The sequence below is a fragment of the Podarcis tiliguerta genome (assembly GCF_965153285.1).
Source record: "Podarcis tiliguerta genome assembly, chromosome: 9".
Lineage (NCBI taxonomy): Eukaryota > Metazoa > Chordata > Lepidosauria > Squamata > Lacertidae > Podarcis > Podarcis tiliguerta.
The window spans coordinates 12,807,982-12,835,060 of record NC_139542.1 but is presented as its reverse complement, the minus strand read 5'-3'; the positions used below and the strand labels follow the sequence as shown (position 1 = coordinate 12,835,060).

At 47.6% G+C, this 27,079-nt stretch overlaps 1 protein-coding gene across 1 annotated transcript in view; it reads left to right on the top strand.

Annotated features, from left to right (window-relative positions):
* RASGEF1B (RasGEF domain family member 1B) overlaps positions 1 to 27,079 on the top strand; it is a 254,233-nt gene that overhangs the window by 23,642 nt on the left and 203,512 nt on the right. The window contains exons 2-3 of the mRNA XM_083398472.1: positions 8,928 to 8,975; positions 21,666 to 21,719. Coding sequence (XP_083254598.1) covers positions 8,928 to 8,975; positions 21,666 to 21,719 — 102 coding nt within the window. The remainder of the gene's footprint in view (positions 1 to 8,927; positions 8,976 to 21,665; positions 21,720 to 27,079) is intronic.

Here is a 27,079-nt window from a genome sequence, read left to right as displayed (position 1 = left end):
AGTTTTGAAATGTTAAAACGACTGTAAAACTATTGGAATTCATATAAATGAAAATTACAAATAATTTAAAAACAAAACAAAAAACATTTCTCCAATGAAAATAGGGGCAGATAGTGCCGTGGTCTAAACCACAGAGCCTAGGACATGCCGATCAGAAGGTCGGTGGTTCGAATCCCCGTGACAGGGTGAGCTCCCGTTGCTCGGTCCCTGCTCCTGCCAACCTAGCAGTTCGAAAGCATGTCAAAGTGCAAGTTGATAGATAGGTACCGCTCTGGCAGGAAGAAGGTAAACGGCGTTTCCTTGAGCTGCTCTGGTTCACCAGAAGCGGCTTAGTCATGCTGGCCACATGACCCGGAAGCTGTACGCCGGCTCCCTCGGCCAATAAAGCGAGATGAGCACCGCAACCCCAGAGTCGGCCACGACTGGACCTAACGGTCAGGGGTCCCTTTAAGGAAAAGTGGGACATTCTGGGATCAAATCAGAAACCGGGAGGACTTCTGTAAATCCGGCACTGTCCCTGGAAAATAGGGACATTAGGAGGCTCTGCAACCATAATCTGCGAAGGAATCCCAAAGTCTCTTGGAAAACAGTTTTAACGCCCCCACTAGGAGATCAGGCCTAACAAGCTGATTGCCGCACCAGAGATAGGTCACTGCTCTCCACCTGCTCCAACATTGAGCTTGAGCGACAGGTAGCCACAAAGAGCTGTTGCCCTGAAGGGGATGCCTTGCAGTTGCTGCCTGAGCAGTTTCTTTGCAAATCAATTTATTACCTCGCTTCCTCCTCATCCGCTGCAACTCGACAGCCAGAGCCTTTGACCCAGAAGTGCTCAATCAATCAGCTGCTTACCTGCTACCGCCAGCGACCTTTTGCTTTGAAATAAATAAATAAACAAAATAAAATATGGATAGATGTGCATGCTAGAGCTAAGCGAAAATGTCAAAATTGTGTGTGTGTGTGTGTGTGTGGATGGTGTATATGGAAGTGAAGACTGGCAATAAAATAAAATGTTGTCTTGTCTCCTTCCACCAGTGGAAGTCTCTGCTGAATCTCAGTTCCCTCTGCAAATCATGGAATTGTAACAACAACAACAACAACAACAACAACAACAACAACAACAACAATTTATTATTTATACCCTGCCCATCTGACTGGGTTTCCCCAGCCACTCTGGGCGGCTTCCAACAGAATATTAAAATACAATAACCTATTAAACATTAAAAGCTTCCCTAAACAGGGCTGTCTTCAGATGTCTTCTAAAAGTCTGATAGTTGTTTTTCTCTTTGACATCTGGTGGGAGGGCGTTCCACAGGGTGGGTGCCACTACCGAGAAGGCCCTCTGCCTGGTTCCCTGTAACTTGGCTTCTCGCAGCAAGGGAACCTCCAGAAGGCCCTCGGAGTTGGACCTCAGTGTCCAGGCAGAACGATGGGGGTGGAGACGCTCCTTCAGGTATACTGGACCGAAGTAGGAAGGGACCCCAAGGGCTGTCTAATCCAACCCCGTGCAATGTAGGAATCACAGATACAGTGGTACCTCGGGTTACATATGCTTCAGGTTACAGATGCTTCAGGTTACAGACTCTCCTAACCCAGAAATTGTACCTCGGGTTAAGAACTTTGCTTCAGGCTGAGAACAGAAATCGTGCTCTAGTGGCGTGGCAGCAGCAGGAGGCCCCATTAGCTAAAGTGGTACCTCAGGTTAAGAACAGTTTCAGGTTAAGAACAGACCTCCAGAACGAATTAAGTTCTTAACCCGAGGTACCACTGTATATAAAGGGAAGCTTTCCATTCCCAGAATTCAATGCCCTCCTTGTCATGAGACAGAGGTTCTTGAGAGCAGAGGCAGTAAGGTCTACAGAACCTACACAATCATTCAAGACTGCAAACTCATGACTTGAGTGAAGACTCATTCTCCCTATAAAAGTAACCAGCCTCTCTGTGGGCCTCACTCTGTGTCAGTGCCTGTGTGTCTCAGCCAGTGTGTGTGTTGTGTTGTTGCAGACAGAGGGGCTCCAGGACTCTAGTAAATCACTAAGACTGTGCCTCTGGGAAGAGTCAGATAGCTGCTATGAGCACTCTGTGTACGCTCTTTAACTATGCTGTTTCTGAACAAGTTTATTTTCTTCAGTAAAACTTTTATTCTGTTTATGTAGAAGACACTCTGCTTGATTAATTTACCGGTGTGTGACACTCCTCAATCCACACCCCTTCCCACCAGCCCTGCTTTGCACCCTCCTCGTGTGCTTTTGCGTGGCTGGAAATTTATTGAACTCTGATAATGCTCTTGCTTGCTTGGAGGGAGTGATGTAGGCCCTGTGTGTGCAGCGAGAAACCTCTGGAATATAGCCTACTGAACAAAGGTTAAGATCCACGGTCCGTTGCCGCACCCACCACAGGTAAACAGTCCAGGGAAAGCTGCCCATGATGGAATGCTGAAAAACCTCCCTCCACCTCCGCAACCATGTATTGTTGCAGTGCCCTTGCAATATTGTGATGGGATGCGGGTGGCGCTGTAGTCTAAACCACTGAGCCTCTTTGCTGATCAGAAGGTCGGCGGTTTGAATCCTCATGACGGGGTGAGCTCCCGTTGCTCGGTCCCAGCTCCTGCCAACCTAGCAATTTGAAAGCACACCAGTGCAAGTAGATAAATAGGTACCGCTGTGGCTGGAAGGTAAATGGAATTTCCATGCGCTCTGGCTTCCGTCACAGTACTCCATTGCACCAGAAGCGGTTTAGTCACAAGGCCCAGAAAGCTGTCTGTGGACAAACGCCAGCTCTCTTGACTTGAAAGTAAGATGAGCGCCGCAACCTCATAATCACCTTTGACTGGACTTAAACCATCCAGAGGTCCTTTACTGTTACTTTTTTACTTGCAATATTCGCCAGTTATTCTCTCTGTTTGCATAACTGTGAAAACCCATTTTTGATGGGATATTTCTGTGCAGGTCATGATCACCATGAGGCAGCAGAGGCAATCTCTTTCCAGCATGGAATGGTTCCAACTGGTTTGTTCAGCTGCCAGACTGGGAAATAGGATCATCTGGTGCAGCTAACAGGATAAGATTATGGCAGAAATTTAGCATTACAGTAACCTAATTGTGAATGGTCAAAGTGGCTTATTTTCAATTGGCAAGATGCACTTAAATCATTTTACCTAGCAGATGGAAAGCATGGATGGATGAATCTGTCAACTGTGATCTCTCTCTGTCACTCATTTTTTCCCATTCTTTGTGCCCAGTTCTTTATGCAACAGTTTTTGAATTTTCCTTTAGAGTCCTCATCAGTGAATTTCTCCTTTTAGCTGCACCTGATGTTTCCCAAACCCTACCCCTGATAAGGCCAGGGAAAGGTGAGTGGGTGTGGTTTGCCCAAAATGGCCTGGTGGGCTGGATTGGGCCCACAGGTTCCTTTGTCTACAGTGATGGAAAGGCACTTTCTGGGGCTTCAGCTGGGGATCTTACCTGCAGAAACCAGGGACCGGATCACTGAGCTACCAGTGGAGGCTCATCCAGATTAGTCCTTGGTCCCATGACTGATGCCCAACACAACACAAATTCTCATCTCCCCCACCCACTTCCCTGTCGCTTGATATTTTCACCACTGACCCAGAGGTGACAGGAGCATATGGACTTTATTGGGAAACTAATTAAAGTGCCATCAATACCCATTAGGTACCCTTGCACTTTGGGATGTTAATTTGAAAGGACCTGCGGGCTCTCATAATGTGATAAATGCTCCGAGTGTTACAGGGGAACCAACAATCATTATTTCTCATTGATAAAACCTATGCCGCTGCCCGTTGAAACCTTTGGACCCGTTGGAAATGTCAGCTCCGAGGAACACTTCATCAGCGAGCCACTTAATTTTTGTCACAGAATCCTATTAACGCACTGAGCCAGCATCGAGTAATGGCTAAGAAAGCAAGCTGTGGAGCAAGAAGTCCCCTGATTCAAATCTCACTTCTGCACACTCTGATTGTGGCTTCAGGCTAGTTGCTCTGGCTCAGTTGAAATGTAACGAGAAACCATGGTTTGCTGGCATGCAAATGAGCCTACATGAGACTAGGGCTTGCATGCTCCCCTTCCCTTCAGTGGCGGAGGAAGGGGGGTGCGGTAGGTGTGGCCCACCCTGGGTGTCACCACTGGGGGGGGTGTGACAAAATGCTGGGCGGCACTCACTGCGGGGCCTGCGGCGTGCCCAAGCCACGTGTCGCCCTGCCCAAACTGTCCACCCGCTGCCTCCCCCTCAGCTGTAGGGCAGCTCAGTGTGAGGAGGCAGGCAGACTCTGGAGGCCCCGTGGTGCACCCTGCCCCTATGGGTGGCTCACCTCGCCCTCACCCTGCCCCTATGGGTGCCGCGCCTCACCCCTAGGTGTGCTGCCCCAGGTGCCAAAGCATCTTCCTCCACCACTGCTTCCCTTATCCCCCTATTTCACACTTGAAAGGAGGAGATAAACTCTTAAACCAGGCTTCCTCAACCTTGGCCCTCCAGATGTTTTGAGACTACAGTTCCCACCACCCCTGTCCTCTGGTCCTGCTAGCTATGGATCATGGGAGTTGTAGGCCAAAAACATCTGGAGGGCCGAGTTTGAGGAAGCCTGTCTTAAACCTCCACTTTTAAACAAACCAAAGTTTCCTGTGACATCCAAACTTGAGGAATTGTGGTTGATTTAAACAAGGGTTGGGAACCTTTTTGACCATTTAGGGCAACATTCCTCAGGTGTAGTCCGTTCTGGCAAGATAACAGTGGTTGAGACTGGATCGGAAAGTGGGTGGAGGCAAAGCAAAGAGGCTCAATTTGTTACAAATCTTTCCTTTCTGTCTGTGGCGGCTTTGCCAGGAAGTACTGCCAAGAGCACTCCTATCTCTCCTTTTCTTCCTTACCTAAAGTTTTAATGTGTTTTAAATAATTGAAATGACAACTCATTAGTTCAGCCCCAGCCTTTCCCTAGACGCGCCAGAGAAATTCATTAGGGCTTGCTGATGCTCGTCTTGTTAACTCTGCCAGATGTTTTCCAGTTCATGAAGTGGGATTGAGAGGAGACCACAGGGGAAAGAGTGGGGAAAGGGGAGATTAATGGATAGGCAGGCCCTTTGTTGCTGGAATGAATGGGTCACACACAATCCAGGCAGCAATCTCCTCTGCTAGAACACACAGGTAAGGTAAAGGTAAAGGAACCCCTGACCATTAGGTCCAGTCGTGACCGACTCTGGGGTTGTGGCGCTCATCTCACTTTATTGGCTGAGGGAGCCGGCGTACAGCTTCCGGGTCATGTGGCCAGCATGACTAAGCCGCTTCTGGCGAACCAGAGCAGCACATGGAAATGCCATTTACCTTCCCGCTGGAGCAGTACCTATTTATCTACTTGCACTTTGATGTGCTAGGTTGGCAGGAGCAGGGACCGAGCAACGGGAGCTCACCTCGTCGCGGGGATTCGAACCGCTGACCTTCTGATCGGCAAGTCCTAGGCTCTGTGGTTTAACCCACAGCGCCACCCGCATCCCTAGAACACTCAGGTAGCAGCTGATAATTCTGTTTGATTATCTAGGACAAGGTTGAAGAGCCTTGGAGCCTCCAGATGTTAAACTCCAAATCCCATCAGCCTCAGCTGGCTTGGCCAGGGGCCAAGGGTGATGGTAGCCCAGCACATCTGGAGAACCATGGGATCCTAATTCCTGGGCCAGGAAACTGGTTTTTATCCAGTGGGCCAATACACACAAGTGGTTTGTGCGCTGACCAAGGTTGCGTCACATTAGCGGCACTATCACTATTTCATGTTGGCTTCTTTTTAAACAGGAGAGAGGCAGGGATAGAGGGAGAAGGGGAACCCGCTGCCTGCCTGTGTCTGCAGTATAGAAATGGATGTACCAGTGGTCTGACTCAGGAATAAAATACAGCTCTAAAATACATCAGAGCTGAGGAGCAGTCACTGGTCATGGCACATGGCTGTGTAGTTCTGGCAGTGAAAAACAGGACCTTCAAGTTAGCTTTTTTGGAAATGATACGAGTTAAAAGGAAGGTTGAGATTCACAGGAATCTGAATGTCCAGGGCAACACCCTGTACTCCCATGGAATCGCTGTTGACGCATAGACCTTATTTAGCTTTCAAATCTAAGTTTATTGAGCATGTTATTGTCTAATGAGGCTTGAGAACTGGTAGGCCGGCGTATTGCACCCTAGTAATAATGTGTGACTGAGCACCACTGAAAGGTAAGGTAAAGGATCCCTGGACGATTAAGTCCAGTCAAAGGCGACTATGGGGTTGTGGCGCTCATCTCGTTTTCAGGTCAAGGGAGCCGGCGTTTGTCCGGGTCATGTGGCCAGCAGGACTGAACCGCTTCTGGTGCAATGGAACACCGTGATGGAAACCAGAGCTCACGGAAACACCATTTACTTTCCTTCCCTCCTATTTATCTACTTGCACTGGTATACTTTTGAACTGCTAGGTTGGCAGGAGCTGGGACAGAGCAATGGGAGCTCACCCTGTAGTAGCGATTCGAACTGCCGACCTTCTGATCAGCAAGCCCAAGAGGCTCAGTGGTTTAGACCACAGTGCCACTCACTTTTAGTGAGCACCACTAAAGCTAGTAGGTCGTGGTGGTTAAAATCTTGGACTAGGACCTGGGAGAGCAGGTTTCAAATCTCAACATGGCCATGAAGCTCCCTGGTTGACCTTGAAGCAGTCACTGCCTCTGAGCCATACCCCCCTCAACATTTTGGGAGAGCAACTTGGGGCACCCCTCCATCCCACTGTCCCCATCATTCACCTGTCCACCCATTCACCCCTCTGTCCTCCTATCTTTGCCTGCTGACCTCCTCCTCAGCCTCAGAAGACACTCTGCTGCCTGACATAGGCTAGCAGAAGGCTGCACTGGCCTGCGTGGCATTGGGAGATTCTGTGTCGACCGTCGTGGCCTCCGCCTCCTCTGGCAGTGCCATTGCCCCAGACGTACTTCCAGAAGCCAGCTGGTGTGGCCAGAGCACAGGAGCCAAAATTTCACATCTCGAATTTGGATCAGAAGCCCGGGCAGCTTCTGTCAGTCCGGGATGTCCTGCTAAAAATTGGACAATGGTTTGTTATTTTTATAAAAGTCTATTGGCCCTACTAAACATTTTCCAAGACAACAATGCCCATTTACACCACAAAGAACTCATAACCCACCTACTCTCAGCAGCCAGAAACATCATAGCCAGACACTGGAGAGACCTGTCAGGAGTAAGTATGGACCAATGGTACCAAACAGTATGGGAAACAGCCCTACTGACACGGGGACAAACAGAAGAAGACACCTTCACCCCGGTATGGCTCCCCTTTATCACATACACAGCCCAACAGGACAATGACAATATTCTACCAACAGCATACAAATCAATATGGCTAACCTGATCCAAATCACCCACCCACCTCACTCACACACGAAAACAAAAATCACCACAGCCAATCACAAGCAAACAATCACACCCTAGGCCAACCCCAACCTCTCTCACCACCAAAGGAACACAAGTGAACAACACAAACAACGCTGACCCCAAACTCTACATACATTAAACATAATAGAAACACCGCCACCCGACCCCACCCCCTTCCATCTTCCCTCTCTCCACCCCCCCTTTCTTTTTTCTTTTCTTCTCCCCCTAATGCCTCAACAAATGAAATGGATTTGTAAAAATGTTACATGGAAAAACAACAACGAGGCATTACACTAAAATAAAAAATAAAAAATTGGACAATGGAGGGTATGCTTACCTACCTCACAGGGTTGTTGTGAGGCTACAAATGGGGAGGAGGAGAACCATGTGCAGCTTGAGCTCTTTGGAGGAACGGTGAGCTATAAATGTAATAAATAAGTAAATACCCTTCGGAACTTGTTCAAATGCTTTCCTTTCTGCTGGATGTCAGTTCAATTCTTCAGCAAATAAAACTGCATCCAGTGTGGAGCAGTCTCTTCATTTATTTATTGGTCTGATGTTGGTTTCCTTAACATTTGTTACATCTACAAACACTTTGCGGCAACCTTAAAATTTATCTTGGTTAATGGGATACTATCTTAAAGCTCAGCAGGCTGTCGGGCATCTCTAAGGAAAGTGAGGGCTGGTGTGTTTGTGCCCATAAATTATTGCACAGAGAGCAGGAGCAACAAGGCTGAGTGAGCTGAGAAAAGCAAATAAGCCAGATGCCGAGAAACTGATCTTAAACTGGGGTCAGTGCCTTTGAGGGAACCTCTTAAGGTTGCACAAGGCCCACTTTGTACTTAATGCTAAGCTACGGTTTACAGTGTAATTGTAACAATGTCTATTCAGAAAGCAGTGAATTCAATGGGGCTTACTTCCAGGTAAGTGGGTTAGAATGGAAGCTATAGGGTGGTATTCGACTATGTTTTACTCAGGGTAAGGTAAAGGGACCCCTGACCATTAGGTCCAGCCGTAACCGACTCTGGGGTTGCAGCGCTCATCTCGCTTTATTGGCCGAGGGAGCCGGCAAACAGCTTCCGGGTCATGTGGTCATCATGACCAAACCGCTTCTGGCGAACCAGAGCAGTGCACGGAAATGCCGTTTACTTTCCTGCCGGATGAGTACCTATTTATCTACTTGCATTTTGATGTGCTTTCGAACTGCTAGGTTGACAGGAGCAGGGACCGAGCAATGGGAGCTCACCCTGTCGCGGGGATTCAAACCTCTGACCTTCTGATCGGCAAACCCTAGGCTCTGTGGTTTAACCCACAGCACCACCCGCGCCCCTGAAATTAGATCCCCTGAAATTAAAATGTATCTGAATACCACCCTTAATCACTATAGGAAGGCACTTTATTTTGCCAGAACTCGAAAGGAATTCATGCTGCAAGAAAGCATTAATGTGACGTTTTAAAAAACACACGATTTCCCCTCCTCAGCAAAATCATATTTCTCTTTCTCGCTTATTTCACAGTCCAGAAGCCAGTCCCGTATTGGCCTGAAGCAAAGCGCCAAGCAGAAGGTATGTTTATTAATTCATCCATTAAATTATTGTGCTTTGACTTAATGGGTTTAAACTCCTCTTAGGTACCTGGACTTTTAGTTCTTCCACAGAGGTGGAGACAGATCTTCAGGAGAGAATTCATGGGCAAAGTTGGGATTCAGCTCCCCAAACTTGTGTCAATCAGTTATCCAGAAAGAAGAGCCAGGTTGGTTGGATGTGGCGCTGGGGGGGGGGGGGGACCAATTGCAAAATAACCAATGCCTCAAGAAGCTTCAGAAGGTGCAGAAGAATATTATTATTACAATTGGATACAACTGGATGCCATTTTGAATCAAGATGATGGACTGAACCTTTAGAAACTGCATTGATCTTACCCGCTGATTGATTTTGTTGGTTTCTTCGAATTCCCAAGAAATGCTGAGTTTGAGACTGCTAGCATCGTAGGGTAAATCCCCAGAGTGGAAGGTAAATCTTTTGAGGGACCATGATTTGGGGGGGAGAGGGCCTCAGAATTTGTTCTGCAGCAATAAGTTTCTGCCAAAAGAGACCTTCTTTTTAACAAACCTTTCTGTTTTGAAGAGATGGCAGCGGGGATTTGCGCTGTGCAAGTGGAAATCCTCGCACTGGTGAAATACATTAAAGTGGTACCTCTGGTTACGTACTTAATTCGTTCCGGAGGTCCGTTCTTAACCTGAAACTGTTCTTAACCTGAAGCACCTCTTTAGCTAATGGGGCTTTCTGCTGCCGCCGTGCCCCTGGAGCACAATTTCTGTTCTCATACTGAAGCAAAGTTCTTAACCCAAGGCACTATTTCTGGGTTAGCGGAGTCTGTAACCTGAAGCGCATGTAACCTGAAGCGTATGTAACCCGAGGTACCACTGTAGTTGGATACAGCCCCAGGTATTTTGCCCAGATTCCAAGTCATGTCAGGATTTGCCCATGCATTCCTGTGATATACAATAAGGCTAGCGCTTGTCCTCCATGTATCTTGGAATGGGGACATGCGCCATGTTTGGGAGAAGAGACAGCAGCTGGCCTTTAGTGCTGCTTGGGCTTGGCAGCGCATACACACATACGCCTTTGCATCTTTATTATAGCAGTGTGTCAGGGCACAATGTAGCACAATGGCACAACGTAGCATTGCTTACAATACACCATGCTGTATGGCACTATCGGTATATCACATTCTCATTACACATAGTATCATAGTAACAGGACTCCATTAAAATGCCTTAGAACTGAAAACTGAATTAACATAGCATCTCATTCTACTTATCAGTTCAGCATAAGGTCAATATGATCCTTTTAGATTTGTCAGCAGCCTTTGACATGGTCGATCATGATCTTCTGGACCACCGCCTCGCAGACGTGGGGATACAGGGCATAGCCCGTAACTGGTTGTGCTCTTTTATCTCTGGTCGGGGACAGAGGGTGGCACTAGGGAGGGAAATGTCGTCGCGCCACTCCTTGGTGTGTGGAGTGCCGCAGGGCGCAATTCTCTCCCCGATGCTTTTTAACATCTTTATGCACCCCCTTGCCCAGATTATCCGGAGCTTTGGGCTGGGCTGTCACCAATATGCTGATGACACTCAGCTCTATCTGTTGATGGATGGCCACACCGACTCGGCCCCGAACACACTGACCAGATGTTTGGAAGCTGTGGCTGGATGGTTTCATGGGAGCCGATTGAAACTAAATCCTTCGAAGACAGAGGTCCTATGGCTAGGTCGGGATGGCATGGGGATGAGGGACCAACTCCCTTCTCTTGCGGGGGCCCAGTTAGTGCCATTGCCTTCCGTTAAGAGTTTGGGTGTAATCCTTGACGCCTCCCTTTCCATGGAGGCGCAAGTTACAGCAACAGCCAAGGCGACATTTTTCCACCTTCGCCGCATCAAGCAGTTGGTCCCTTACCTTTCCCGCCCCGACCTGGCCACAGTGATCCATGCGACGGTCATCTCCAGGCTTGACTACTGTAATTCGCTCTACGCAGGGCTGCCCTTGAAGCTGTCCCAGAAACTCCAGCGGGTACAGAATGCTGCAGCGAGGCTCCTCACGGGGTCTCTGCCATGGGAGCATATTCACCCAGTGCTTTTCAAGCTTCACTGGCTCCCGGTGGAGTACAGGGTCAGATTTAAGGTGCTGCTTTTGACCTTTAAAGCCCTTCACGGCCTAGGACCCTCGTACCTACGGGACCGCCTCTCCTGGTATGCCCCACGGAGAGCCTCAAGGTCCATAAATAACAACACCCTAGTGGTCCCAGGCCCTAAGGAAGTTAGATTGGCTTCAACCAGAGCCAGGGCCTTTTCAGCTCTGGCTCCGGCCTGGTGGAACGCTCTGTCTCATGAGACCAGGGCTCTGCAGGATCTGATTTCTTTCTGCAGGGCCTGTAAGACAGAGTTGTTCCGCCTGGCCTTTGGCTTGGAGCCAATTTGATTCCCTCCCTCCCTCTTTCTTTTTTCTTTTCCTTCTCCTCCTACGATGAGGCTACATTTTAATATTTTAATGTTCCATTATTTTAATGTTGTATTTTACTTTTGTTTTTAAGTTGTAATCATTCATCTTGTTTTTATTATTGCTTGTAAGCCGCTCTGAGCCCGGCCTTGGCTGGGGAGGGCGGGGTATAAATAAAAAAAATATTATTATTATTATTATTAATAATAGTTTGTCTGTTCTTTTTATTTTATTTTTTTACTATATAGGCTGATTGAGGGGATGTGGTTATCATATTCTGTAGCACTGTGCTCTGGACTGACTCACAGTAATTAGCTCAATGGTTAGGCTGTCTCCACATGGTCTATGTTGGTCTGTGTCAGGTGTGCATGCAAGAGCCAGGCTCTGTGACCAATAGGACCTTGCAGGACTGGGGCCTTCCTAAGTCTGAAAGGCCGGGCACGGCCTCACAGGTGAGGCCGATTGGCACCTGGTGGCAAGAGCCAGGAAGGGATATAAGGTCAGCATTTCCCTTGGGCTCTTTGCCACAGCAACACGTTCCCTGCCTTGCTGCGTTTGGCTTCTTGCTTCCTGATCTTTGAACCTTGGCTTCTTGACTCCAGCTTCTTGATCCTCGGACCCTTGACTTCTTGACTCCTTGCTTCCTGACCCTCGGCTTCCTGACTCCCCGCTCTCCAACCCCCGAACTCCTGGCTTTTGGACCCCCGTTCCTGCTCCCATCCCACCATCTTGCCCCCAGTCCTGATGTCCGCTGCTGGGACTTCGATTGCCCATGAACCGGACCGTGACAGTCTGTATGTACTTGAAGAAGAAGAAGAAGAGGAGTTTGGATTTGATATCCCGCCTTTCACTCCCCTTCAGGAGTCTCAAAGCGGCTAACAATCTCCTTTCCCTTCCTCCCCCACAACAAACACTCTGTGAGGTAAGTGGGGCTGAGAGACTTCAGAGAAGTGTGACTGGCCCAAGGTCACCCAGCAGCTGCATGTGGAGGAGCGGGGAATCGAACCCGGTTCCCCAGATTACGAGACTACTGCTCTTAACCACTACACCACACTGGCCACACGTACCATGACTACTCAAAGCATCTAAAAAGGCAGTGTTCATACATGTCTCTCAAAATAATACAAGTATATCATCACCACGGATTCTCTTCTAATATTTTGAACAGCTAAGGCTACTTTTTTCTTTTTCTAATTCAATTTGCAGACACGTGGGCTGGAGCCCTCCGAGTTAATACCCAGAGTGGTTTTGCCAAAGCAGCTGGCCATATTCCAGAACAGGGGGGCCAAGTGGATCACAGCACAGTTTTATCTGCCCTTCAGCAATGCCTGTGAAATTTTTGGTGAAGAAAACACACTGCATGCTATAAATAAATAAATAAATAAATAAATAAAGAATTCATTTTATTTATTTATTTAAGTCAGTGAGCAGGACATTTTTGTTTTTTGAAAGTATGCATGTGTATACCACACTCCATTACATTTCCCTCTCTTAGCTTATAGAACCATAGAATTGTAGAACTGGAAGGAGGGTCATTTAATCCAACCAGCTGCAATGCAGGAATCTTGGCACATACTAGTTCCCCATCCAACAGGAAACCATACTGGACCCTGCTTAGCTTTGCAAGTGTGCTAACAGTTTTACTGCTGCACCACTAGGGGTTATAGAATGTGTGCAGATGAGGGCGACCAAGATGATATAATAATAATATTATAATAATAATAAATTTATTTATATCCCGCCCATCTGGCTGGGTTTCCCCAACAGAATGTTAAAAACACGATGAAACATCGAACATTAAAAACTTCCCTAAACAGGGCTGCCTTCAGATGTCTTCTAAAAGTCAGATAGTTTTTTATTTCCTTGACATCTGGTGAGAGGGCGTTCCACAGGGCGGGCACCACCACTGAGAAGGCCCTCTGTCTGGTTCCCTGTAACTTGGCTTCTCGCAGTGAGGGAACCACCAGAAGGTCCTCGGCACTGGACCTCAGTGTCTGGGCAGAACGATGGGGGTGGAGACGCTCCTTCAGGGTCTGGAAACCAAGCCTTATGAGGAACGTTGAGGGAGTTGGAGAAAAGAGGAGATTGAGAGGAGATCTTCAAATACCGTATTTTTCGCTCCATAGGACACACTTTTTCCCCTCCAAAAATTAAGGGGAAATGTGTGTGCATCCTATAGAGCAAATGCAGGCTGCGCCGCTAAGCCCAAAGGCAGAACAGGGAGACGGAGCGCTGCGGAGCGCTCCGTCTCGCTGTTCTAGCTTGGGGACGGCTGCGCGCAAAGCCTCTCCAGGGCAGTGGGGTGCCTTTACCCCGCTGTCCTGCAGAGGCTAGCAAGGCTGTTCCCAAGCCAGAACAGTGAGACGGAGGGCTCCGTCTCGTGCTTCTAGCTTGGGGATGGCTGCACGCAAAGCCTTTGCAGGGCAGCGGGGCGCTGCGCTCCAAAAGCTTCAGGGATCTTTGAAGCAGTGCTTTCCCCCACCGCCAGCCCCACAAGCTCGGGTGAATGCACCTTGAACGCACCTTGTTTTAGAGGGGGAGAACAAGAAAATCCCCCCCCGTTCTCCCCCTCCTATGGTCCGGTGCGTCCTATGGTCCGGTGCGTTCTATAGAGCGAAAAATATCATATCTCAAGGGCTGTCACATGGAAGATGCAGCGAGCTTGTTTTCTCCTGCTCCGGAGGGTAGAGGACTTGAACCAATGGCTTCATGTTACAAGAAAAGAGATTCCAACTCAACATTAGGAAGAACTTTGACAGTGAGAGGTATAGAGGTATTTGACAGTGGAAATGCCTCCCTTGGGAAGTGGTGGACTCTCCTTCCTTTGGGGTATTCATGCAGAGGTTGGACAGCCATCTGTCATGGATCCTTTAGCTGAGAGTCCTGCATTTCAGGGGGATTCCTTCCGACTATGTGATTCAAAGCTATGGTTTTCCCAGTAGTGATGTATGGAAGTGAGAGCTGGACCATAAAGAAGGCTGATCGCCGAAGAATTGATGCTTTTGAATTATGGTGCTGGAGGAGACTCTTGAGAGTCCCATGGACTGCAAGAAGATCAAACCTATCCATTCTTAAGGAAATCAGCCCTGAGTTCTCACTGGAAGGACAGATCCTGAAACTGAGGCTCCAGTACTTTGGCCACCTCATGAGAAGAGAAGACTCCCTGGAAAAGACCCTGATGTTGGGAAAGATTGAGGGCACAAAGAGAAGGGGACGACAGAGGACGAGATGGTTGGACAGTGTTCTCAAAGCTACCAGCATGAGTTTGACCAAACTGCGGGAGGCAGTGGAAGGCAGCATGCTCTGGTCCATGGGGTCACGAAGAGTCGGACACGACTAAACAACTAAACAACAACAACATGTGATTCAGAGGACAGGAAATATAATGTGAAACAGATATACAAATGAGTTGGGTGGCGTAGTGGGTGGGGATAAGGTTTCCTGACCACAAGCAATTATTCCCTTGAAACATCTACAACTGCAGCTATTTTGAGGCATAAAGAACAAACTCTAGGCAACTAAACAGTTCAGATCTTTTTATTCCCTTGAGTGCAATCAGGAAAAAGGCCTCCATGTTCTCTTGGACATTTGACAGCTGTGTGAGCCTTATGTAATCCTTTTATACTGATTCCTCGGGTCCTGGCGGAGTCTAGTTTAATCTGTGATGTAATAGGATTTGCCATTTTGAAGTTTGGTTGAAACGGGGCACTTTGTGTACCAGAATATAATATTGGAAGGGATGTGTGTGTGTGTGTGTGTGCGCTGAGCAGATAAATAACACACCCAGGCATGACTGATAAAATGTTGTGCTGTTTTCAGTTTGGAAAGTCACTAATGTCTGAACCACTATTGATTGGAGGGTGAATTTTGTTTGCTCCTGGCGCGAGCATGGCTACCTTTGCCTTGAAAACTAAACAGCAGTTCCTTGGGCAGAAATCTATACAGGAAGAGAATACCTCTGGATAAATCAATGGCAAAGCTCATATGCAACTCTTCCTATCTGCCTTGCAACATAAAATAACAAGGAGCTGAGTAATTCTGTAAAATTGCTGCACATGGTGAGCCAGCACAGCCTGCTGAGTAGCAGAATGTGGTAGCAAATACCCAAATGATAACTTTGAAGCTGAAGTAGAGGAGAGTCTGCAACCGTTGGAGGATTCTGCAAAGCCTTTTCTGCCCTCAAAGGAGGTGGAGTTGCGGGCTTCAAGGCCCCACCAGGCATGCAGCGGCTGGAGCCCAGCGCTGCGTGATTGGGGGAATTCCTGACTGCGTCATCCCCTGGCCAGCCAATCAGCTGGCTCTGGGGGCGTGGCCTGCCCTACTTAAGGGAGGACGCGGCCGGGGATCTCCCTCTTTCCCCGCCTGCCAGCTGGTCCTGCTTTTCCCACCCTCCCACCCGGATAAGGTTTTCGTTCCTTGACCTTACTATGGACCTTGGTTGGTCGCTGTTGAGGAGCCTGGTAGGAATTTTCCACTTGGCAAAATGGCACCAGCCACTTGGTTTTCGCCACAACTTTCTGGGTATTGGCGGTTAGGCATTGGTATTGTTCTGTAGATGGAAGAGGGGAGGTAGTGCCATCACTTGCCCCACATATTGAAGGGTAGTCCGATAAAGGATTCAGACAGGCGTGGCCCTGTCCGAAGCCTGGGGAGGTGAGGGCCTAAGGCTCGCCCCCTAGCAGTGACCCCGGGAGAGTTCCTAGTTGATGTGCATCAGCAGGACTCACCCAATGGTGGTTTACCCTTCCCGGACTTCAAGCAGACGGGCTGAAGTGGGATAAAGTTGGTTAGGACCAATGCCTAAGCCAATACCTGTAACCAATAAAGTTGTGGCCTTATTTAGCCCATCAGCCTTAATAATTGTGTCACATGTCATTATTTCCGCTGGGGGGGGGGGCGGGAACTCGCCACGCAATTCACAGTGCAAATTTACCCACGTTTCATTATGGAGAAGTGAGTCAACACTGTGTGGACGTAGCAGTGGGACCAGGGGCAACCCAACCCGCTTTGCGGCCTAAGGTGATAAGGAATGGTGCTCCCACGCAGTGGTCCACACAGTGGTGGCCTCCTGGCCACTTCTCACGGACGGTAAGCCACTACAGTGCTGGTCCGTGTGCCCCAGAACCCTCTTTACATGCCTCTCTTGCATAGAATCATAGAAGAGTTGGAATAGACCACAAGGGCCATCGAGTCCAACCCCCTGCCAAGCAGGAAACACCATCAGAGCACTCCTGACATATGGTTGTCAAGCCTCTGCTTAAAGACCTCCAAAGAAGGAGACTCCACCACACTCCTTGTGGCAAATTCCACTGTCGAACAGCTCTTACTGTCAGGAAGTTCTTCCAAATGTTTAGGTGGAATCTTCTTTCTTGTAGTTTGGATCCATTGCTCCGTGTCCGCTTCTCTGGAGCAGCAGAAAACAACCTTTCTCCCTCCTCTATGTGACATCCTTTTATATATTTGAACATGGCTATCATATCACCCCTTAACCTCCTCTTCTCCAGGCTAAACATGCCCAGCTCCCTTAGCTGTTCCTCATAAGGCATTGTTTCCAGGCCTTTGACCGTTTTGGTTGCCCTCTTCTGGACACGTTCCAGTTTGTCTGTGTCCTTCTTGAACTGTGGTGCCCAGAACTGGACACAGTACTCCAGGTGAGGTCTGACCAGAGCAGAATACAGTGGCACTATTACTTCCCTTGATCTAGATGCTATACTCCTATTGATGCAGGCCAGAATTGCATTGGCTTTTTAAGCTGCCGCGTCACACTGTTGGCTCATGTCAACTGTTGGCATGCTCTAGTGCTGTGTGGATAAGCCTCAGAAAAGCCAAACTGAGCCATGGGGATTGCAGGATTCCCCCTCCCCTCCCCTCATGCCCTCAAGGAGGTCTTCTACTTTCAGTTTCAAAGGATCTCAGCGTAGATGTGATCCAGGATACCCAGCTCACAGCCAACAATGGTTAGTGGTTAAGAAGCCCCACTGCAAACCATGGATTATGAAGCTGACTTGTTTGGTAACTCACCACTGTTTCAAATCAGGACTCCAGGTTCGTATGATCGTGGTACATCTGCTTTGGCTTGAGGGCTGCATTCTCTTTCTGGGGGCTGCATGTCTGTGGTGGGTGCCACAGAGAGTGTTGAGGACCCTATAGAAAAGCCTAGATGGCCATAGTCTGTCTCACATCTTGACTGTGCTGGGCCTGGGGGTAACCTGTGAAATGCGGTCCAGGACCGGTCCAGAATGCGAAGGAGTCAGTCTGACAGGGCCGAGGCAGGACACGAGGCAGGAAACCAGGCAAGGACAGGTGCAGGATCTGGCATACAGCAAGGTTGCTCCCGCAACCTGGGGCAGGGTCCAACAGCCTTTTATCTTTGTCGGGGTAGCGGCCGGTCCTGATCCCCCGGCGACTCACCTCCCTGTTTCGCCCGAAGGCGAGCACTCCTCCTGCGAGTACTCAGGTCTCTCCTTCTCTCAGACCTCAGTCTCTGCTGCTCAGGAGATGTTGGTGGGTTACTAGACCCAGGGGCCGTCTCAGCCTCCCCTGACCCAACTGGTAGTGGAGCAGCTGTAAGTGGTAGCCCAGCTGAAGGCAATGAGGTAATCACCGCATCTGGAGCCAGGGCAGGCTCAGGCCCCTGACTCGGCCCAGCTGGTGCTTGTTGCAGGGGAACCTGTGCAGACTGGGACTCTTCAGGATCAAGACCCAGACTTGGTTCAGATGATGCCTGAGGCAAAGGATCCGGTGCAGACTGAGACTCCTCTGGTTCTGAGCCTGAGTCCCAGGCCATCACACGGACGTTCCTCACCTTGCTCCATGCTAAATGTATACCTGTAACTGGACATAGACCAGCTGTGGAGGAAGCTGAGGAGAGAGCAGACCCTGAGTATCATTAAAGGCAGCAAAATGGGAGACAGATAATTGTTCCCCGTTGGATGAATTCATCTATCAGGACAGTCTCATTGTTGGACTCCTGAGTTGGCATGAATAAGACTTACTCAAAAACACGGGGTGAGTGCCATTTAGAATCCCCCACCCTAACCCCCCAAAATCTGTTTGGCCCTGAATATCATAGTGATGTTTTGGTTTCTTTGTTTTTAAATCAATAGGAGATTTCAAAGTTCTGATTCCCATTCGGAAAGCCATACCGCCTCTGTTGCTTGGCAAGGTCCTTTCTCCCTGCTGAGTAAATATTGTCCTGCAATTAAGTGGAGCAATTAGAGGCATTTAGCATTAAATGAAGAAGTAAGAGAAGGCGATCCTTTCGATGGTTTGCATTATAGCCCATCCACTTTCTCTATAATTATCGGAGAGTTCTCCAAACGTTCATTAACTAAATGGAAGGCAGATGATGGCCGTTAGTCAGCAAATATAAATCCCGCTGGAACGTTTTGTGAGCTCTCTGCACGATTAATATTCCTAGTGTTAGCAGGTCCTGAGAGAAATAGGAAGGGCCTGTAGCTTGGTGGGTTTCTGCAAAGTCTATTTTTATTTTTTTTAAATTCATTTTTCATTTTCGTTCATTATATACATCTCAAATTCTTAACATTTACTATATATTCCTCCCTCCCCTCCAAGACTTCCCCCAACTTGCGTTTCTGGTTGGTTTCCATTTTCACCCACTTTGCTATCTCTCAACAGAAAAAGTTATTAATAACATAACATAAAAATAAAATTAAATACATCATCTTATTTCACTATCTTCCAAACATTTTCTGATGCTAAGAATGTGAATGTTTATTTAAATCCTGCCATCAAGTCAATTGCCTTTTTTTTGTTTCTGCAAATATAATATGAATGGTTCCCAATCTTTTTCAAAGTCTTTGTTGTCCTTTTCTCTTAGTCTTTCTGTCATTTTTGCCAGTTCTGCATAGTTCATCAACTTCTCTTGCCGTTGTTCTTTAGTTGGTATTTTCCCAGTCTTCCAGTTTTGTGCAATCAACATTCCTGCTGCTGTAGTGGCATACATAAAGTCCTTATTTCTTTTGGTATGTCTTGACCTAAAATACCTAATAAAAAGGCTTCTGGTTTTTTTTTTTACAAAAGTTATTTTCAACATTTTCTTCAATTCATTGTATATCATTTCCCAGTGGGATTACCGAAGTCTTGCTAATACCTTCTGCATGGAAAAAGGCATTTTGCTTACACAGTCATACCTGAATTTCAGCTGTAGAGAAGATGACTGTATTTTATACCCTACTTTTCTTCCAGGAAGGTCAATAACCCTTTGAGGTAGCAAAACCTGAGACAGAGTAACCTGCTCAAGGTCCCAAAACAAGATTCAGGGATGACTGAGGACTTAAACCTGCGTCTTTCCAGTCTTATCTAACTGCTATACCAGATTGACTTAGGTCAGCTATTGAATTCGGGGCTGAGTTTCACTCAAGGGCAATCATTCTGACCCAAAGTTTTCTGAAAAATCCAATGCCTACAGCTTCCTTGTGAATCTAAATACACTTTCACAAGAGGGTGTTATGGCCACCAACTTTAAAAGAGGGTTAGACAAATTCGTGGGGGATCAAGCTACCAATGGCTGATGATCTTCTTCTATTGTTGGAAGTAGTGTATGTTTCTGAATACCAGTTGCTAGAAATATCATAAGGGGAGATGATTGCTGTGCTTGGGTTCTCATTGCATGCCTCCCATGGGAATCTGGTTGGCTACTGTGGGAACACGATTCTGGTCCAGCAGGCACTTCTTATGTTCTTGAATGTCAGAAGCAGATCAGTGTGCATCAATGTGCACAGGGCTGTTCCTGACATTGAAGCACCTCCAATCGCCTCTGCGTGCACAAAGCTCTGTGCTCAGTTTGGAGCCTCTCTATGCACACAAGAACAGCTGGATTGCCGCTTATGAATTTTGTCTGTGCTGGAATTCTCGGTGCTGCATTTGATTCCAGGGCAGAGAGGTCCCTATTGTGAGAGGCTTGCCGGAAGACTTAAAAGCAGCACATGGATGTTTTTTTCTGTGTCAAAACCAAACCACTTAAAGCTGCTTTTACTGTGCATGCTCAATTTTGTGGCTGGCCTGCTGCAGGCTGTTCCACAAGAATGCTTTTTAAGTCATTTGCAAATGGGACATTGCAGGTAGCTGTGCTTACTCTTGGTTGAACATGGAAGTGTTGGCATGGATTTAATGCGAAAAAGCCCTGTGTCCCCAGAATGAAGAGATGGAGAGAGCTGACCTCAGAGACATTTTCGCTCTCCTTGACTTAGCTGTACAACCATCTCCTTCACTGAAGATGTTCTGTCTGAATATGAAGTAAGACTGGAGTGTGAACCTGCAGTGAGAGCTGATAGGGACCTTTTGCACAAGCTATGGGGGTCTTTCCAGTGGTGAAGCTGCATGCTCCGCTACCGGGGGTGGAGAGCAGGTGGGAGCATGGCTGGTGCTCCCGGGGGGCGTGACACGCATCCTGGGGGCATGGCACACTGCCCACAGGGGCGTGGCGCATGTTCTGGGGTCATGGCGTACTGCCTGTAGGGGAATGATGCCCGATTCGTGCAAGAGTACACAGCGCATGTCCGGGGGGGGGGGCCTCTGCGATGGCACCCTACTGGAATAGTGGTTCTGGGGGTGGTCCACTCCCTCTGCACTCGCATTCCTCCCCCAGTGGGTCTCTCCCACTTACATCTCCTTTATCTCTGTTTCTTTTATTTGTGTTTCCCCACAGCTCTGCTCTTCATCATCACCAAAGTGCAACTTTCCCCTAATATACTCCGTTGTGTGTGCATTTTGCCCCTAACATTTTTTTAAAAAAAGCAATTTCCTCTAAATAGAGCATCTTTGTATGTCTTTTCACCAATATAGGCATTTATATGCACACTTTACACTAATATATGCGTTTCGTGCACATGACTTGACTGAAGAACTGCATTGCAAAATTCAGAGGTGCGTGAATTTTAAAGGACAGCTGTATTTCAGTTTGCATCTTGTTTCGGGAAGGGCAAATTGGCTAAGCTTGCCTTTAAACTCAAACTTAATCAAATGTAAAATTTACCACCAACCCCTAGAACAGAATGCTGGACAAGATGAGTGTTTAATATGATCTATCAGGGCTTTTTATATTTTATAAATAACTATATTGTTGTGATTATTTTTTTTTAAAGTCACTGAAATCGTGTCCTTTTTCTGTATTTGTTGGATATTACATTCTCAAATGCCCTGTCTCTTTCACTGCATTTTGTAATAACAACAATGTATTTCTGGGAAAGGGTCTTAAGACAAATTGTAAAAGAATTTCCACGTTTTCTGTTCCAGACCTCCTCTTTCAACTCTTTGGCCAATGAAAAGTCCCTGTTTGACTGCAAAAGGGTAAGTGGAATTTTCCCCCACCTGCACTTGAAAGTTTTCTTCTTCAAATGATAAAAAGGATCTCGCTGAGCCTCTGGGAGGGGATTCTGCAGCTACACTCAAGCCTTTGTAGCTTCTGTAATTAAATAATAGATTAGAAAGAATTGGAAACTTGACAGGCTGCAGTTCATAGAAAGGTAAACTCTCTTTCCATTTGAAATTACGTGGCCCTGAGTGGCTGGTTCTGAGTTTCTTCTCGCTGAGACTGTTGGTGCTTCTGTTTCGAGACGATTGCACGGGGAAGGGAAAACGCAATTACTGAGTTAATATTCATGCCACCTTCGCATTTTGATAACACCGTTTCTGAGATTTTATTTCCATTTTATAGCACAATAATGGTGGCAGAGAGAGAGGATGCCAAATGGTTATATCTGAGTGGGAGTCTTACTGGACGTTTGGAAATGGGCACCCGGCTTAAAATAAAAGAAAGATAATGGATGTATTTATGATGACAGGGGGCTGGTAATAACATGCTCTGAAGCCTTGTGGTCTCCCCAGCTGTCTGGTTCTGACAAAGCCAATTCCCTCTTCCAGCCCATCTTTTTATCTGTCACTCTGAGCCTTCCATTTGGCAATCCCATTGGAAAGAGCCAAGGAGGCAGTGTGGTGGCTTGGTTAGTGTGTCGGTTTAAGACCAGAGTTCAAATCCTTACACAGCCCTGAGGTTCACTGGGCGACCTTGGGATAGTCACTGTCTCCCAGCCTAAGATGGTTGTTGCGAAGTTAAACTGGGGAGAGGGAGAGCCATGGCCACATTCACACCATGCATTCAAAAAGCAATGTACTCTTTAAACAGTCATGTTGTTGTTGTTTAGTCATTCAGTCGTGTCCGACTCTTCGTGACCCCATGGACCAGAGCACGCCAGGCACTCCTGTCTTCCACTGCCTCCCGCAGTTTGGTCAGACTCATGTTAGTAGCTTCAAGAACACTGTCCAACACTGGAGAGCTAGTCTGTGTTGATGATATTGGACTGATTAGAGGTAGCTGATGTTGTTCTCCTTAGATGCTATTGGACACTAACTCCCATCAATCCCAGGCAGCATGGTCAGTAGGATGATGGCAGCATAACCCAGGGACACAAAGAAATCTGGATGCAACAGTTGTTGAGCTTTCTTTTGGGGGAGGGGGAATTCACCTTCAATACTCAAATGCACACTTCCTGATTCTGTTGGCAAAAACAGAGACATTTCCTCCAAGTTTTTGAACTCCCACCAGACGCTAATTTTGCCGGGAAATTCTAGACGTATGGTGACCCTAGCATACTCTCCAAGTGTCCAGGGACAGTCCCGGAATTACGAGAGCCATCCCGACTTCTGATTTGATCCCACAATGTCCCTATCCCCCCCCCCCCAGTGCTAAGCTTGGGGAGGAGGATGTGCCAGCGTTTGTCCTGAGTAGTGGCTGTGGCAGGGGTGAGGGAGCATCTCGTTGCCTCTCCGTAACTTCTCCATGACTGCCACTGCCATCTTCCTCCTTTGGACAGCTCATTCACACTCCAGTCTTCATTTTTTTTTTAAATGCTTTGTGCATCTGCATCTAATCTTGCTCCACAGAGCCAGTGTGGTGTAGTGGTTAAGAGTAGTAGTCGCATAATCTGGGGAACTGGGTTCGCGTCTCCGCTCCTCCACATGCAGCTGCTGGGTGACCTTGGGCCAGTCACACTTCTTTGAAGTCTCTCAGCCCACTCACCTCACAGAGTGTTTGTTGTGGGGGAGGAAGGAAAAGGAGATTGTCAGCCGCTTTGAGACTCCTTAAAGGGAGTGAAAGGCGGGATATCAAATCCAAACTCTTCTTCTTCTTCTTCCTTTCTCTCCCCCCCCCTTTTTTAAAAAATAATTTTTTTATTAACAATTTCAACAAAACAAATTACCAAAACAAATCATCTTCATTATTCCCCCCCTTTGCCCCCCTACCCAGCAAACCCTCCCTCCCTCCCTCCACCCCAAGACTTCCCTCAGCTCCTCTCTCTGATTTCTCAACCCATGTTAACCTCTGCATATTGTAAAATTGTATACGTCCTTAATCTTGCCCCTGTCTAAAATTTATTCATTGGCGTGTGTTTTTCCTTTTGTAAATCTACCGAAGGATAAAGTAAAACTGGGACTGAGGACTTATCTCAGGACGATGGAGGGCCTATGTGCTGTGCCCTGTTGATTGTGGCACCTTATAACAATATGAGTTATTTTAACTTTATTGAATTGTATTAATTTCCTTACTTCTGATAGGAAATGCTCCGTGAGGGAATGACAAAAAGTGTGTGTGTGTGTGTGTGTGTGTGTGTAAAAGAGGGTCTGTTGACGGGGGAGTGAGAAATGTCCTCCTTTTCATCTGAGGAATGTTGAAGTGTATGTGGGAGCTGTGTTCTAACCAGTTTGAGTCCAGTTTGGAAACTCTTCTAGCCAGCTCCCCTCTTCTTCCCCCGCTCATCTCGCCCCTGCTCTGTACTGCTTGCAGCCTGATATTATATTTGACAGAACGCTGTTAATGGTACCAAGTATCCGAGGGAGAGCACGAGACAAATAATATATGCTGAGCTGGGCTACGCAGCGAGTCGGCACGGCAACCCTTGCAAAAACATTTCCCCGGAATCTCCATGAAATATTCATGACTCTTTTATGTATTTGAACAAATCCTGGAGCTCCATCTCTCTCCCGTCTAGCAGGTAATATCAGGGACACAGGTGTTTGCACAGGAGCGCCCAGTGTGGAGCCTGCTACCCTGCAGAACCGGGGGTTTGTTTTTAATTTTGCACGGATGATATTTCACTCACCCAGACAGAGTAATCTCCATTCGGGAAAAGAGATTATTAGAAGCGCACAGTTATATAATGGGGCGCAGAAAGCTCTGGATGTCTCATCAATTCCCTCCAGGCGCTTCTTTTCTAGTTAAACATATCGCCCAAACAATAACGGTAATGGTTGGGTGTTTGCTTAATATTCTACATAAGCGCTTGATCTTTGGCTGGATGAAGCAGGCGAGATTTAATTCTGAATTCTGAGAGCGCACAGGAGAGGAGAGTCCTCTGGCGAGATGAATCCAGCAGCAGGGAAAAAACATGGTGCTTGTTTAACTTGGGGAATCTGGCTCTGTGCAGCTACAGCCATTTTACCCGGGAGATGGAAACGGGCGGGGCTAGCAATTCTTTGGCAAATCCTCTCTGTGCTTGCTTCCCCTTTAACTTTGTTGCCACACCAATGCGACAATGGCCCAGTCTGCACTACGCATTTACAAGACAGTGGACGCTCGGGTTGAGAATGTGATCTGTTTGAGATGCGCATTCGCAACCAGCAGCGTTTGCAACCCATGTCTGCGCACGTGCGGGTTGCGATTCAATGCTTCTGCGCATGCGCAAAGCACGATTTAGTGCTTCTGCGCATGCGTGACCGCCGAAACCCGGAAGTAACCTGTTCCGGTACGTCTGGGTTTCAGCGGTCCGCAACCTGAAAAAATGCAACCTGAAGCGTCTATAACCCGAGGTATGACTGTACTATTATGCCACTTTAACAGTCATGACTTCCCTGAAATAATAGTTTGTTCAGGGTGCTGAGAGTATTTAGGAGACCTCCACTCTCCTCACAGGGCTACAATTCCCAGAGTTTCCTGGAAAGAGGTGTTAAAGCACTATAAGACAGGAATAGCAAATAGCCCATTGTGCATTGTAGATGTTTGAATGCATATTTACCGAGATCTTTCATGGCACCACTGATGGCACTGGTGGGCACATTGGCGCTCACGGGCACCACATTGGTGACCTCTGATCAGAGAACCTTTATATGTAGTATCAGTTTAGTTTCTTGGTCGACCGAAAAAACTTTAACCACTGATATTTCTGTGTGTTTGGAACAGTCAGCACACAGTAACACTTGCACAGATATCAAATCCTTGTTAGAGTCTAAGAGCGGGTCTTCAGTAAAAGCAATCAAAGGAAGATAGATGAACAGTCTTGGCTTATTATCTGTTCTGTTCCACAGTTGAACACATGGAAGTGGAGGGGCAATTGGGAGAGTTGAGTGGGCTGGGCAGGGAGAGGAGTGCTCTGTTTGGTCTCAGAACAATAATGTACGGAGCAGGAAGAGGTCAGAGAGACTGTGATGCAAAGGAAACAAAGACTGACCTAGAATAGGAAAGCCTGAATTTCCAGCACTGAACGGGATGGGTCAAAATGTGTGCATAGAACCTGGAGCAAGTCTAGTGAGTGTCTGTGGAAGGGAAATTCATGTTTCATGTCTTCGCAAGAAAGCAAAATAAAAGCCTCCAAGGCGGAAAGGTAACATGGGCTTGGAAAGTAGACTCACTTGCTATCACTGAACTCTTAGAGTCATAAAATTGTAGAGTTGGAAGGGAACCTAAGGGCCATCTAATTCAACCCCTTGCAATGCAGGAATCTCAGCTAAAGCATCCATGACAGATGGCCATCCAATCTCTTAATTTAATTTAATTTACTGCATTTATATTCCACCTTTCTGTCCAAGGATCTCAAGGTGTTGTGCATGATTTCTCTCCCTCATCATTTAGTCCCCACAACTACCCTGTGAAATAGGCAGTGGCGTAGCGTGGGGGGTGCAGGGGGCCCCGGCCGCACCGTGCGCAACATCTGGGGGGGGGCGCGCTCGCACTCGCAGCTCTCTGCCCCTACCTGGCTCACTCACTCTCTCTCACTGCAGTGCTGGCTGTGCAAATCCTATCCGAGCCGCCGGGTCGCCGCCCACTGTGGAGGGGAGGGTGCCAGGCGTGCGGTGCGGTGCGGAGAGAGAGTGAGGGACTATCTGGTGGAGGGACAGTGCAGCAGGGGTGTGTGCAAATTACTTGCCTTGCCCCGGGTTAGGGGGCGCAACCGGGTGCTGACAACTCATGCTACGCCACTGGAAATAGGTTAGCCTGAGAGGCAAGGACTGGCCCAAGGCCACCGAGTGAACTTCATGGCTGAGTGGGAAGCCTAAATGGGACATCCAGGATTGGGATCCTGCCAATCTGGGATGTCCTGGTTAAATTGGGACACTTGGGGGAATATGTGGCTATATACTCTTGATGCCTCAACAGCATAGTGATAGTCTGGAGACACGCTTTGTTTGCTATCCCAAACCATTCTTTGGCAGCTGGTTCGATGTGTAGGCTTCAGGGTTCTAGTGGAAAAACCCCCAAACTGAAACATACAAGGTTGACATCTGTCCATCAAGGCCCTTGCTGACTGCACTAGGCTATCATCCAGCAATCTACCTAACAAAGGAATGTCATAACAATATCCTTCCCTAATTCACTCCTTACATAACCAGTGAATTAGCGGTGAGATACAAGTTGTAGAGACATCCTTACTGAGCAT